This window comes from Echinops telfairi, unplaced genomic scaffold (genome assembly GCF_000313985.2).
Source record: "Echinops telfairi isolate 266 unplaced genomic scaffold, ASM31398v2 ScPeMD7_23;HRSCAF=83, whole genome shotgun sequence".
Lineage (NCBI taxonomy): Eukaryota > Metazoa > Chordata > Mammalia > Afrosoricida > Tenrecidae > Echinops > Echinops telfairi.
The window spans coordinates 24,073,897-24,086,197 of NW_022103920.1; the positions used below are offsets into that span (position 1 = coordinate 24,073,897).

At 48.0% G+C, this 12,301-nt stretch overlaps 1 protein-coding gene across 1 annotated transcript in view; it reads left to right on the forward strand.

Annotated features, from left to right (window-relative positions):
* The window catches only part of FAM3C (FAM3 metabolism regulating signaling molecule C), a 29,576-nt gene that overhangs the window by 15,613 nt on the left and 1,662 nt on the right, over positions 1-12,301 (forward strand). Inside the window, exons 5-7 of the mRNA XM_030885286.2 lie at positions 5,425-5,483; positions 6,796-6,846; positions 8,807-8,891. Of these exons, the coding sequence (XP_030741146.2) occupies positions 5,425-5,483; positions 6,796-6,846; positions 8,807-8,891 (195 nt within the window). The remainder of the gene's footprint in view (positions 1-5,424; positions 5,484-6,795; positions 6,847-8,806; positions 8,892-12,301) is intronic.

Genomic DNA, 12,301 nt, shown 5'->3' on the forward strand with positions numbered 1-12,301 from the left:
CCCCTGTTTAAAATGTTTGAGGGCCCCTGGTTAAAGTCCTCCCCTGCTCCCCAATTTCATCTTGTCTGGCTAAAGGGGCCCTGAGCTTGATTTGAAATGATAGAGAAATGGTTTTTACAGAACGCCTGGCCCACGGTGGATTGTTCCTGGATAGCGACTCTCTCTGCAGCCTCATCAGGCTTTTGGGCAGGTGTTCCCCACCCTGATCCAGCCCCAAGGGAGAGCATGGTCCAGTGCCCCAAGGCGGAGGGAGCTGGAGAGAGGTGACAAAGGCCCGGACCCAGCAGGCCTGTGCAGGCCGTTTTCGCCAAGGGTGGAGATTTTTTCTGGACGCCTTGAAAAGTTGTTGAAGATCTACGAGAGTCTGGCTTGTCCTGCCTTTATTTGCATTGACAGCAGGTACCTGGCTGCTGTGTAAAATGCTGCAGGAGTGGAGTGGAGCGGGGAGGGCATTGCCCAGGGCTGCCACAGCATTTTGATCGGCCTTCCTTTTTTTGGCAGCTACGTTTTTGCATGTATGCCCACTACAGTATGTCAGTGGGAATTTTCATGACTTCCTGCACGATCTCTGAGTGTGGGCAGCTTGCTTTGGGGACAGCTAGGTTAGATCAGTGGTTCTCAGAGAAGGCATGTGGGACATTTGGGGTGTGAACAGCCAAGGAGGCGCCTCTGGTAGAGGTCGGGGCTGCTGGGAAGCCCCCACAGCTCCCATGGTGAAGATGTAACACTTTGGATGGATCCTGTGGTTGTCAGCCCAGTTTGTGAAACTGATGGAGACAAGGTGCCAGTGTGGGTCAGGGCCATGGCCTTGGTTTTATGGACAATGAGATTGAAGGGAGCTCTATTATGGATACACCTGGAGATCTGAGGTAAGTGCAAGCGCATCCTCAGTGACAGAAGCGTAGGTCCTAAATTATTAAGTGGAGTCACACCCCCACCTCTTTTTTTTGTACTAGGGAACCCATAGAGTTTAATTTGCGCTAGTGTTCTAACATAAACTCATTTCATATATATGGGGTAATAAGATACTCATTTAATATGTTAGGGTAGTCACATATTTTAAAATATATACTCATTTAATATATTAGGAGCTTATATTTTATAACATACCCGTTTAATATATTAGGAGCAATCACTTATATACTCATTTAGTATATTAAGGGCGATCGCTTTATTTTGTAACATATACTCATTCAATTCATTAGGGATATCACTCATTTTATAAAATACATCAGTAATGAAGTGTTCTGTAATTGTAATAATTCTCCTTTGAAAGTGGATTACGTGTATTTTATATTCTTAATGTTTGGTATAAGAAAATAAATAATTCTGAGGCATATGTATGTATATGTGTGTATACATATTTTTTTGGATACAACAAAAGCACTACACATTTTTCTCAAGACAGATAGGTAGTATTTCAGGCTTTGAGGGTGAAGAGGCAGAATTTGGCTTTGGATGGTATGGGGATATTGATATTATTATTTACGTTTAAAAAACTTAAGAACATTCCTAAGTTTAGGAATAGTAAACAAATTTTTAAAACCTCTATCTGGTGTAACAATTTCAGACAGACAATAAGTACTTTTTTGTGTCAGCATTTTTATAGATCTGAAATAGATATTGCTGCAAATGCATACAAATCTGTGGTGTGGTGGTTATGTGTTAGGCTGCAGTCTGCGTGGTCGGCAGTTTGAAACCAGCAGCAGCTTCTTGGGAGGAAGCCTGGGCTTTCTACTCCTGTCTACAGTCACAGTCTAGGAAACCCACAGGGGTGGCTGTGAGTCAGCAGTGCAGTGAAAGGTATGAGGAAGTGGTGGTGGGGAAACCAAAGACTTGAAGAGTGGCTAAGTTTTACACATTTTAGATCTTCTCTGTGAAAGGTCATTTGCCAATTACAGTTTTCCTGTTTGGTGAGGTGTTTTTAAAAAAAAATAAATGATCAACTGCTGCCCTCTTGTGGGACACTTATGCCACGTTCTTTATTTCTAAGCCAACAAGCCGATCGGTTCGGGAGTGCTCCTTAGAGGCAAAGATGGTGAGATTTTGTCACACATGCTTCAGCCTTGCTGGGGGTGCCCACTCCCCAGAGAAGGGGTGTAATCATCAGGTGGCATCGTCCTAACAGTGATGACATTTACTTACCAAGTATATTAATGAAGACGGCAGAACAAAGGACTTTTGAAACCTCCCCCCTCTTTGGTGCCCCGGATGCTTGGTTCCCTTACTAGCCGCCTCTCAGTGAGGCTCGGGCACACACAGTACAGGGGTCTGAGCTTTCTCAGTCACCTACCATTGTCCAGCCAAGTCCTACTCACTGACCCTGGCGGTGTAGGGCAGAGGGACGGCCCGCAATGGTCCCAAGGCTGTAAAGCAGTGGTTCTCAACCTTCCTCATGCAGCCACCCTTTCATACAGTTCCTCATGTGGTGGTGGCCCCCAACCATAACGTTATCTTCGTTGCTACTTCATAACTAATTTTGCTACTGTTACGAAGAATCGTCATGTAAATATCTGATATGCAGGATGTATTTTCATTGTTACAAATTGAACATGATGAAAGAACAACATGTAACTCCATATTGTGAAATATTTACTTCTAATGACTAATAAATGAAATTTTGTCTGAAGCACGGTGTAGCATGGGGAACAGTCTTCATGCCAGGTAATCATATGTGGGCGTATCTGCATGTGGGCGAGCCCGCCTGGAGACGGATAGAGGAGCTGCGTCTCGGTTCCTAAGACCATGGGAAATGTGTTTTCCGAAGGTCTTAGGCCACCCCTGTGACAGGGTTGTTTGACCCCCAGAGGGGTCGTCATCCACAGGTTGAGAACCACTGCTGTAGACATTTATAGAAGCAGACTGCCTCATCCTCCTCCCGAGGAATGGCCAGCCGAGGGCTTAACCACTGTGCTACTAAGGCTTCTAATTATGTCACTGGTGGAGTTTGTCTTGTTTTCTGACTGACTGTCTTCACTTAGCTTCTTTCTAACACCTCTCCATGCCCTCGCTCTTTCAGTATTCCATCCCTTCTTAGGGCTGTTTTTATTTTTCTTTGCTTTCTTTTTAAAAAAAATCATTTTATTGGGGGCTCGTACAGCTCTTATCCTAATCCATACATATATCCATTGTGTCAAGCACATTTGTACATTTGTTGCCATCATCATTCTCAAAACATTTGCTGTCTACTTGAGCCCTTGATATCAGCTGGTTTTTTCTGCTCCCCCCTCCCTCCTGAGCCCATGATAATTTATAAATGATTATGATTTTGTCATGTCTTTCACTGTCCGACGTCTCCCTTCACCCACTTTCCTGCTGCCTGTCCCTGGGGAGGAGGTCACAAGTAGATCCTTGTGATCAGTTTCTTTGCTGGGGAGGTCACAAGTAGATCCTTGTGATGGTTTCTTTGCTGGGGAAGAGTAGTAAACGAATTTTTAAAACCTCTATCTGGTGTAACAATTTCAGACAGACAGTATCTTTTCCTTCCTCTCGTGTTTCTCCTGCGAACAGTTTTGGTGGATTTGAGCTGCTCCCTTCGCAGCCGTTTGTTGTTGCACTTGGGATATCTACCTCTTCCAGGGGAAGGTACATTCAAAAGTCCCGGCTTACAGGAAGGAGCGAGGGGGCGCACTGGATGGTGCAGATTAACCCCAGCCAGGCCATGGCGGTAGCTAGGACATTGTGACAAGCACAAAAGAAGGAGGAAATCGTCACCTGGTATTTGAGAATGCCTGGTCCTCGCAAATCTTCCTACATCGTTAGTAAGTTCACAGAGCTACAAGAAATGCCAAAAGTTCGTGGGGGACATGGAATAAAAAGATAATGGGAGGGTTTCCCATGCACTTTGAAGCCCCCTTGTATATACCCCCTCTCTTTTTCTGTACCCTGTCTTTAACATCAGTGGGAATAACCCATCACCATGCGCACTGCTCCTGCCCTTGTTTATCAGCTGCAGCCTTAGGTGGGCTACAGATAAGGGTTTTATGAGGATCAACTGTGGCTTTATAGGTTGTAATGTGTGCTACCCATTCTTTTGTCAGGAAAATTTATAGTGAAATTATTTACATATACGAGGGGGTAATGGAATGAAAAGCAAGAAATTGTGCCATACCCTTTGTGAAGTTCCCGTATCGATGTGTTAGCATTAAAACAAAGATAATATTAAGCCCATAATCGAAATGGGAGTTTACTTGGTACACACTGCGCAATTCAAGGAAGCTTTCTTTCCACTGAGAACCATGGAAACAGCCACCGTAGTGGTTACATAGTAACTCGTGGGCATGCATCATTCCATACACCTTTTTCCTTGAAGAGCAAGTCAGATCATTACTGATGTGTGCTAAACTTGGCTTCTCTCTAGCCTGACCTTTGGTGTTTCTGGTGTCGAAACTGTATGTGGGTGAATCCAAAAAAGCACTGCCCACAGCCAACACTTCTGTTTTATGAAAAGATGACTTTCAGGAAGCAGATGTTCTCAAAGTTTAAGGTGCAAAGAGATGATCTTAGGACAGCCATCTGCGTGAACCTTGATGTCATGGATTGATGGCTGTATTCATGCCTATGTGTGGTCACACATGTGCTCCTCCCACCCTGAGCTACCAAAGGGTGGTTAAGCACTCACCTTGATTATTAACTGTTTTTAAAGTCCCAGGTGCCCACTACTTAGCTCAGTGCCATCGCTTGAAGTGAACAAACAGCTGATCAGACGGTGAGCCAAGCAGGTGTATCTCAGTAACTCCAGGGTGCGGCATCACCATCCCTAATATTTCTCGAGCTCTTGCTGGCTGTGAATTGCATCTGATGTGGTGTAGAGGTAACTGTGGTCTGATATCATTTGTCCATATGCCTTAAGGGTTTACCAAGATGGTATTTTATACTCAGATGCAGAGCAGGAAGAGCTAACATGTGTTACTGCCCTAATCCTTTTTAATGTACTTATGAAATCTATGTAAGGACATTGTTGTAAAATTTACCACCGTGAGTTTCCTTTCCCTTACTTAGTACCCCAAACAAAAAGCAAACTTGTTGCCCTTGAGTGGACTCTGGCTAACTTAGTACTTCACTGCCAGTCAGTCCATGGCAGCTCATGGCAACCTCATGACAGGGTAGAACTGCCCCTGTGTGTGTCTAAGCCTGTAATTGTTTATGGGAGTAGAAAGCCTCATCTTTGTCTTGTGGAGTGGTTGGTGGTTTTCAACTGCTGACCAGGCAGTTAGCAGCCCAGTGCGTAACCACTACACCACCAGAGCTCCTTGCCTGACCCCACAAAGCCTACCTTTAACCACTCCCGCCGTCCCAAAAGCAGTGGGTGTATCCCTCAGATGGCCTAACCAGATTTTCTTGGCATGGTTTTATTTGTTATGGCTTATTTTCATCCCAAATATCTAATTTTGAATTTCTCTTTATTTTTTTAACCCCCTGCAGTTTAATGAGTGGTGTTAAGAATAATGTTGGCAGAGGGATCAATGTTGCCTTGGTAAATGGTAAGAGTATTTTTAACTTAGGGTTGTGGTTTGGAATTGTCATGTGCCCAAAGAAAGTACCAAGGGATCAGATTGGAAGGGGCCCAGGTTTGACACCGAGCCCCTCCGTCCCCATCTTCAAAAACAAACAAGCAGGGAACGGACTTGTAGCTACGGATTGGTTGTCCGTGCACTGATGGCAGATTTCTCAAAAGCCCCCCAACTTTTTGTGTGATTGTGTCTCCCATGCCACCGTCAGGAAATCAAGCAGTCTCATGCGACAAAGATGGGTTTCTCATCGCAAAGTTTGTAGTGTGAGTGTGATGTGACAGGAACTCTGTGGGTGGCACAAGGGCTCAGCCCTTGAGTGGTCATGAAAGGTTGGAGGTCAAAGCCCACCAGTGGCTTCATAGGAGAGGGAGAAAAGAGCTAGAGACGTGATCCCATCCTAGTTCGAGGAAAACCTGGTTCGGCTCTGTCCGCAAACTAGGCTAATGGCACAGACCCACAACAGCGCCCTCTGAAGATGGGCTGGCCAGGAACGAGACTGACCAGATGGCAGCAGGTGTGGGGATGGGTGAGCCGGCGGGGCGGTGGAAGGGACGCAGGGTAAGAACGTACTGTCACATTTTTCAGTCTGCCCACACGGTTCCACTAGGTTTGTTGGTGTAAATCCACTCACTGGATTCTCTGGGTCGTCTAGCAGAATCACGCCTGCACCTGTGAAATGAGGCCTCATTGGGTCTTCGTATTCAGTACCCGCGAGAGCTGCGACGGCCGTAGAAACCACCAGCTTCCTTGCCCTGCATAGTGCCCAGGAGTGGTTCTCACTGCTTTGAAGAGGGGCACATTTTTATATTGACGACTCCTTCATCTTGTCAGAGAAAGGTTCTTTATCTGCCTCTGACTGGCTTAAAGTGAACAGTGCCTTTTCAAAGGGAAAATGATAGAAAATCTCTTTTTCATGAAAGATAACTGATAGAAAGCGCCATCTGGCTTGAGTGGTTTTTAGTGTGAGGGGCAGGCAATGGGTTTGTGCATTTGGCGGTCATGCTTAAAACGCAGGGAGATGGTAAGAAAAACCCCTCCTGTTCATCGCGTGGCCTGCAGTCAGTTGTGAATTTCTGCTGGCCGCTTGTGGCTCGAAAAGTCAGTGCGAGAGTCTCTCGGGGCGCCAAAGGAGCTCCTTTACCGGCAGACTGCAGAGGCATGCCGTGCAGAGGCTAAGTCTGCCTCCCTGAGTTGACGCCCATCGTGGGGTGCTGTCACTTGTCTTAGACAGCGGACAGGGCATGTCCATTGCATCGTGTGTCACATGTTTAATCTCTTTCAGGGAAAACCGGCGAAGTGTTGGACACCAAGTACTTTGACATGTGGGGCGGAGGTGAGTGTGACTCGCTGGGACCTCGGATTCCCCGGGGATGTCGCCCGCTGGCGGACCTGCAGTGGCGGATGGCGTGCCAGCTCCTCCCTTTTGCTGGCTTGACCTCTCTTCACCAGTGGCCCAGTCAGGGCTCAGGGGTCAAGCCCAGTGGAAAAACCTTGATTTTGTTAGAAACCATTAACTGAGGGCATAATACGGTATTTAAAACTGAGGTTTCAAAAAAATACGCATCCCATTCTGCACAGCACAGCGGATTCTCCAGGGGGTGAAACTTCATCGTGAACTTTCTAAGCAAGGGGCCTGGGGATTCAGGAGGATAAATGGTTCCAAGGCCAGAAAAACCCATTTAAATACCTGGAATTGGTGGGCTTGATAGCTTTTTTGAAAAAATTATTTTATTGGGGGCTCATACAACTCTTATCACAATCCATACATACATCAATTGTATAAAGCACATTTGTACACTCATTACTCTCATCATTCTCAAAGCATTTGCTCTCCACCTAAGCCCCTGGCATTGGCTCCTCATTTTCCCCATTCCCTCCCAGCTCCCCCCTCCATCATGAACCCTTGATAATTTATAAATTATTATTTTGTCATATCTTATCTTATACTGCCCGATATCTCCCTTCACCCACTTTTCTGTTGTCCGAGCCCCAGGGAAGAGGTTATATGTAGATCCTTGTCATCAGTTCTTTACATAGAACTTTCACTATGACAGAAAAAGAATCCGAGCATTTGACACACAAGCTAAACAGGCTTTAAGAAAGGAACTATGCAGTGATAGCATCCCAGCCCCACTTGTGGCGCATGGCTAATTGCTATGGGGGATGGAGCAGGTCTCAGGCATTTGCCCATCATGAATGTGGAAAGCCGGAAAGGCTAGGGACAGGCAGAGCCAGGGACTAGGAGCCTGGAAGACCGGCGTGCCTGAAGGAGAGTGAGGAAGGCCATCACTCTTCCCTTGCTCTTCTCTTATGTTGTTTGCTTGGAGAATCGATCAGCATGAGGGTCTCCCCTGTTCTCCATTCCCTTTGTAAATATTCTTGTGGGCGGCCGTGGGGACCGCCCCGCTGCCAGCACAGCAGTTCTGACCGCAGCCACCCTGTGGGACAGAGTAAAACTGCTTTTCTGGGTTTCCAACGCTGTAAAGCATTATGGGAACAGACAACCTCACCTTGCTCCCAAGGAGCGGCTGGCTGGTTTGAGCGGCTAACCTTGCACTTAGTGTCCCAGACACCCGCTGCTACCAGGGGTCCTTTTATGTTAATTTTCAGAGAATTCTCCTTTTCTAGCATTCTTCTGCTTTTCATAAATGAGAAAACCATGCTGTGGACTCTAAAGTGCCACCAGCAGTTTCAGCCAAATAAGGGCATTTATTGACCAAAACTCACTGAGGAAATGCTATTGTGGCAGCTAGAAGCTCTTCTGTCTGCCCCCAGGCCCCACTTCATTGGTGACACTGCTGCTTAAGAGAATGCTCTTCCCTCTTCGCATTTAAATTAAAGGGATTTGTTAGCCACCTGGACAAAGGTAACAAGGCTTTGGTTGGAAACCCTGAGATGTAAGGACAAACCAATTTTCATACCCGCAGAGAACCCCCTAGCCCTTCTCGTGCCTGCAGACCTGGACTTCTGGCCTCCAAAGTCTGCCTTTCCACAATCCTGGTTGTCCTTGACTGAGAACTCCCGAGGGCCTGCCTCCCCTCCTAACTCCTGCAGCTTCTGCGAGAGCTGAGCAGAAGAACACGCAGGATGGGTTGGGGCGGGAAATGACGCGTTGATGGCAACATCGAATGAAGGGGCACACGTGCCTTTCCTTTGTTTGTTTGAGCTGCCCCCAAGATTTGTCCCAGTTTGGGCTGTTCCGCATCAGGTATCGACTGATTTATAAACTGGTCGCAGTCCAGAGATGGACTCGGTGACTCAATCCTGAAGAAAGCCCCCTCCTTGTCTCTCAGACGTGGCCCCGTTCATTGAGTTTCTGAAGTCCATACAAGATGGAACAATCGTCTTGATGGGCACCTATGATGATGGAGCAACCAAGTACGTGAACTTTTTATGTTCTGTTTTTGGAGCTGTACTTTGTAGTTATAAAGGCAGTGTATTCTCATTGGAGGGAAAAAACAACCACATAAAATATAGCAGAGCAACTACTGTGTTTTGTTTTGCTTAGTTTTTCCATGAAAGTAGCTGTCTTGACGTAGGTATCTAGTGCTGCTCTGACAGAAATAACCCCGGGGGTGGGGTGGGGTGGGGGCTCTAACAAACACATTTGCTTCCTCAAAGTCTAGGTGGTTCACCAACCCACCAACGCCAGCGAGGCACTGTGGACTCAGAGCAACCCGATAGCACCCAGTCCAGCTGCCTCTGAGTTTCTGAGACTAACTCTTTATGGGAGTAGAAAGCCTCATCTTTCTCCCGAGTAGTGGCTGGGTTCAAACCTCTGACCTTGAAGATTACAGCCCAATGCAAAACCACTTTGCCACCAGGGCTTAGGAGTCCACATGGAGGACACAGACTGAGTTTCTGAGACTAACTCTTTATGGGAGTAGAAAGCCTCATCTTTCTCCCGAGTAGTGGCTGGGTTCAAACCTCTGACCTTGAAGATTACAGCCCAATGCAAAACCACTTTGCCACCAGGGCTTAGGAGTCCACATGGAGGACACAGACGGGGATGAGGTCGTCTGTGTTGGGGCTGGTGGGGGACCTTCGGCCCTTCTCAGCTTCTGTGTCTTGATTTCCTGGAAACTATTCACCTGCTTCCTGCGCTGGTTTAATCTACTCTACGCCTCAAAGGAGGTTGACTTAAGACACACCCCATATGAATACTGCCCCCATAAACATAACAGTGAGAACCCATTTCCACAAATCTGAGGTAAAAACAAACACTGGCCCGGAGTTGATTCATAGCGACCCTCACAGGCTGAGTAAAACCACTCCAAAGGGTTTCCCAAGACTAAATCTTAGAGGCCCTTCCGATAAAGAGGATGGGAGCAGGATGGCCTCATCTTTCTCCCTTGGGAGACTGGTGGGCTTGAACCTCCAACCCCGTGGTCAGCAGCCCCCCACAACCCACTACACCCCTAGGACAGTGATCCAGGGTATGGATAACCAAAACCAAGTCTGTTGCCGTCCATCCAGGCCACTCCAGTTCATAACAACCCTGTGAGACACAAGTTGCCAAAAGGATTCCTCTCTGGAACAAGTTGGGTTTGGGCTTGTTTAGTAAAGAATAATATCATTTAAATGAGCAAGTTAAATGTTGCTCTTGTGTCCCTCTTGGACAGAATACCCTATGTATGACTTCTTGCCTGGATGCAGGGTTTAAAGGAGAAAGGCTTAGAGTCCCAGGAGAACTTAAAGGGCGGGACACACTTCCCTTCGAAGCTCGGAATACCTCCTCCACCCCCTAACCTCTTCAGGGCCCTGGAGCTGTTGACATGGGTCAGTGTGAAACCAAATGAAGCAGCACTATTTTGAACTTAGTGTTCTGTTCTGATGATGATCTTCCTCTGAATTCTAAATGCAGGCTCGCTCTTAACTTTGAGCAAGAGAGAGACGGCACAATGGATGTGTTGCCCTGCCATCTGATAGGTTGCTGGCGGCCGACTCCTCCGACCTTGCTTCCTGTCCGGTTTCTAGGTTGCTTCCCGGTCCAGGCCGCTGGCCCCTGGGCGTTCTCTTGGCCAGTTATTTTCTCTCCCCAGATAAGTGGCCGCACACTGAACAGAGGGTTCCAGATGTGGGCTGGCTGGCACGGGGCACCGCGGAGATGCCAGCTCACCGTGTTGGGGGTGTCTGTTTCTCTGAGTACTCATCGGGCCAGTGTTGGGTTCAGTTTCTTAATATAGTCACGTCACATTTTTGGCCCACAGGGTTTGGGTCCAGTTAAATCTTCAGATCTTTTTGTTTGATTTCAGACTTGTTTTTAAAACACTGCCGAGTCATGTCACCCCCATCCCCCACCCCCACCCCTGTCCCTCATTCAGAACTTGACCTTGTTTCATCAGAATGGAGACCTTCGTAACTGTGTGTGCTTTGGTCGCATTTCATTTTGCTGAGTTGGGCCCGCTCAGTCTCGATTTTGACCTTTGCCCTAGGAGCTTTCGATGATCCAGACTTGGGGCCTCCTCCCAAATCACTCTTAGGTCTAAGTCCATGGACGGCACGGGTGACAGTGCTGACCTCGAGCAGGCTGCCCGCAGCTGCTGCAGCCTCCTTGGGGACCCGTTTGTTCATTGATCAGACAGCTGCCTAGACAGCCTCGCGGGCTTGCCATGCAGGTGCAGGTTCACGTCTGTGTTCCCAGAGCGCGAACTCTGACAGTGGGAGCGTGCCTGATCCCTGGCCAGAACCTACCCCTTCCTTCCGTGGCTGGAATGCCCATGACTGGTTCCACTCCCCTTGCCTCCCCATCCTTTCTAATGCGCATGGATTCCTCCTCCCTGAAGCAATCCATGATAGAAGTCTGATCGTGAGCTGGGACCATTGTGACTGTCATTTTCTTTCCCCTTTTTTCAAAGAAAACCCCCCGAGGCATTTAACCATCATTGACCTGTCACTGTCCGGGAGGCCCCAGTTTCCATGATTTTGTAAAGTAAACCACCCTTTAGCTGAGGGGAGCAAGCACCTGTACTGTAGTCCCTGAGGCGCCTGGAGGCCTCTGGTATGCAGGGTGCCACCAGCTTTGGTTTCCTCCTTAGACTGAGGAGGGCTGGTCTCCCCAGGGGGGAGAAGATCTGACATAATCTGCCACTGTTGGTTCCCTCCTCCTGGGAACCAACGAGGAGCGTCCCTTGTTCTCAGCCTGGGTAGGAAAGGTGTCCTCTGCCGCCGTCTCTTGTCAGGGAGGGTCCCGGCCGTCAGAGGAGCGGTTTGTCTTGGGGTTGCACACTTCCGGGAACCCTTCACAGAACCCCCCTTTAGAAGCTGCCCCGCCCCCTTCCCCGGGGATTTGTAATGACAGAGTGGACACTGCTCTTTGGCTGGCTCGCTGGCTTGTTCTTAAGGAGGTGTTGCTATTCTAGGCTACTGTAATGTGCTACAAGGTCCCCCGTGCTTAGCGCTTCTGAGCTTGTTTGCCACATTCTAGGGGAAGGTGGTGGGTATCCACCAGGACGAGTTACAGGCCCCCTGCCCAGCTGGCCTACCCCAGTGGCCCATAACTGAGCCTGGAAGGTCAGGTCTCCCAGTTGCATCCTGTGCTTTGGGGGAAAAGAAAGACAAAAAAACCTGCAAATAGAAAAAGCAATTTTGATCAAATTGGGCCCCCAACTGATGGCGGCCTCAGGTGTGTCAGAGAACAGTGCACCCTGGAGTTTCCATTAGCTATCTGTTCAGAAGTGGACCACCAGGCCTTTCTTCCTAGGTACTTAGGGGTGGAGTCAAGCCGCACTCACCCATTGAGTTAGCAACCAAGTGTTTTCACGTTGTAAAAGCCACCCAGGAACCCT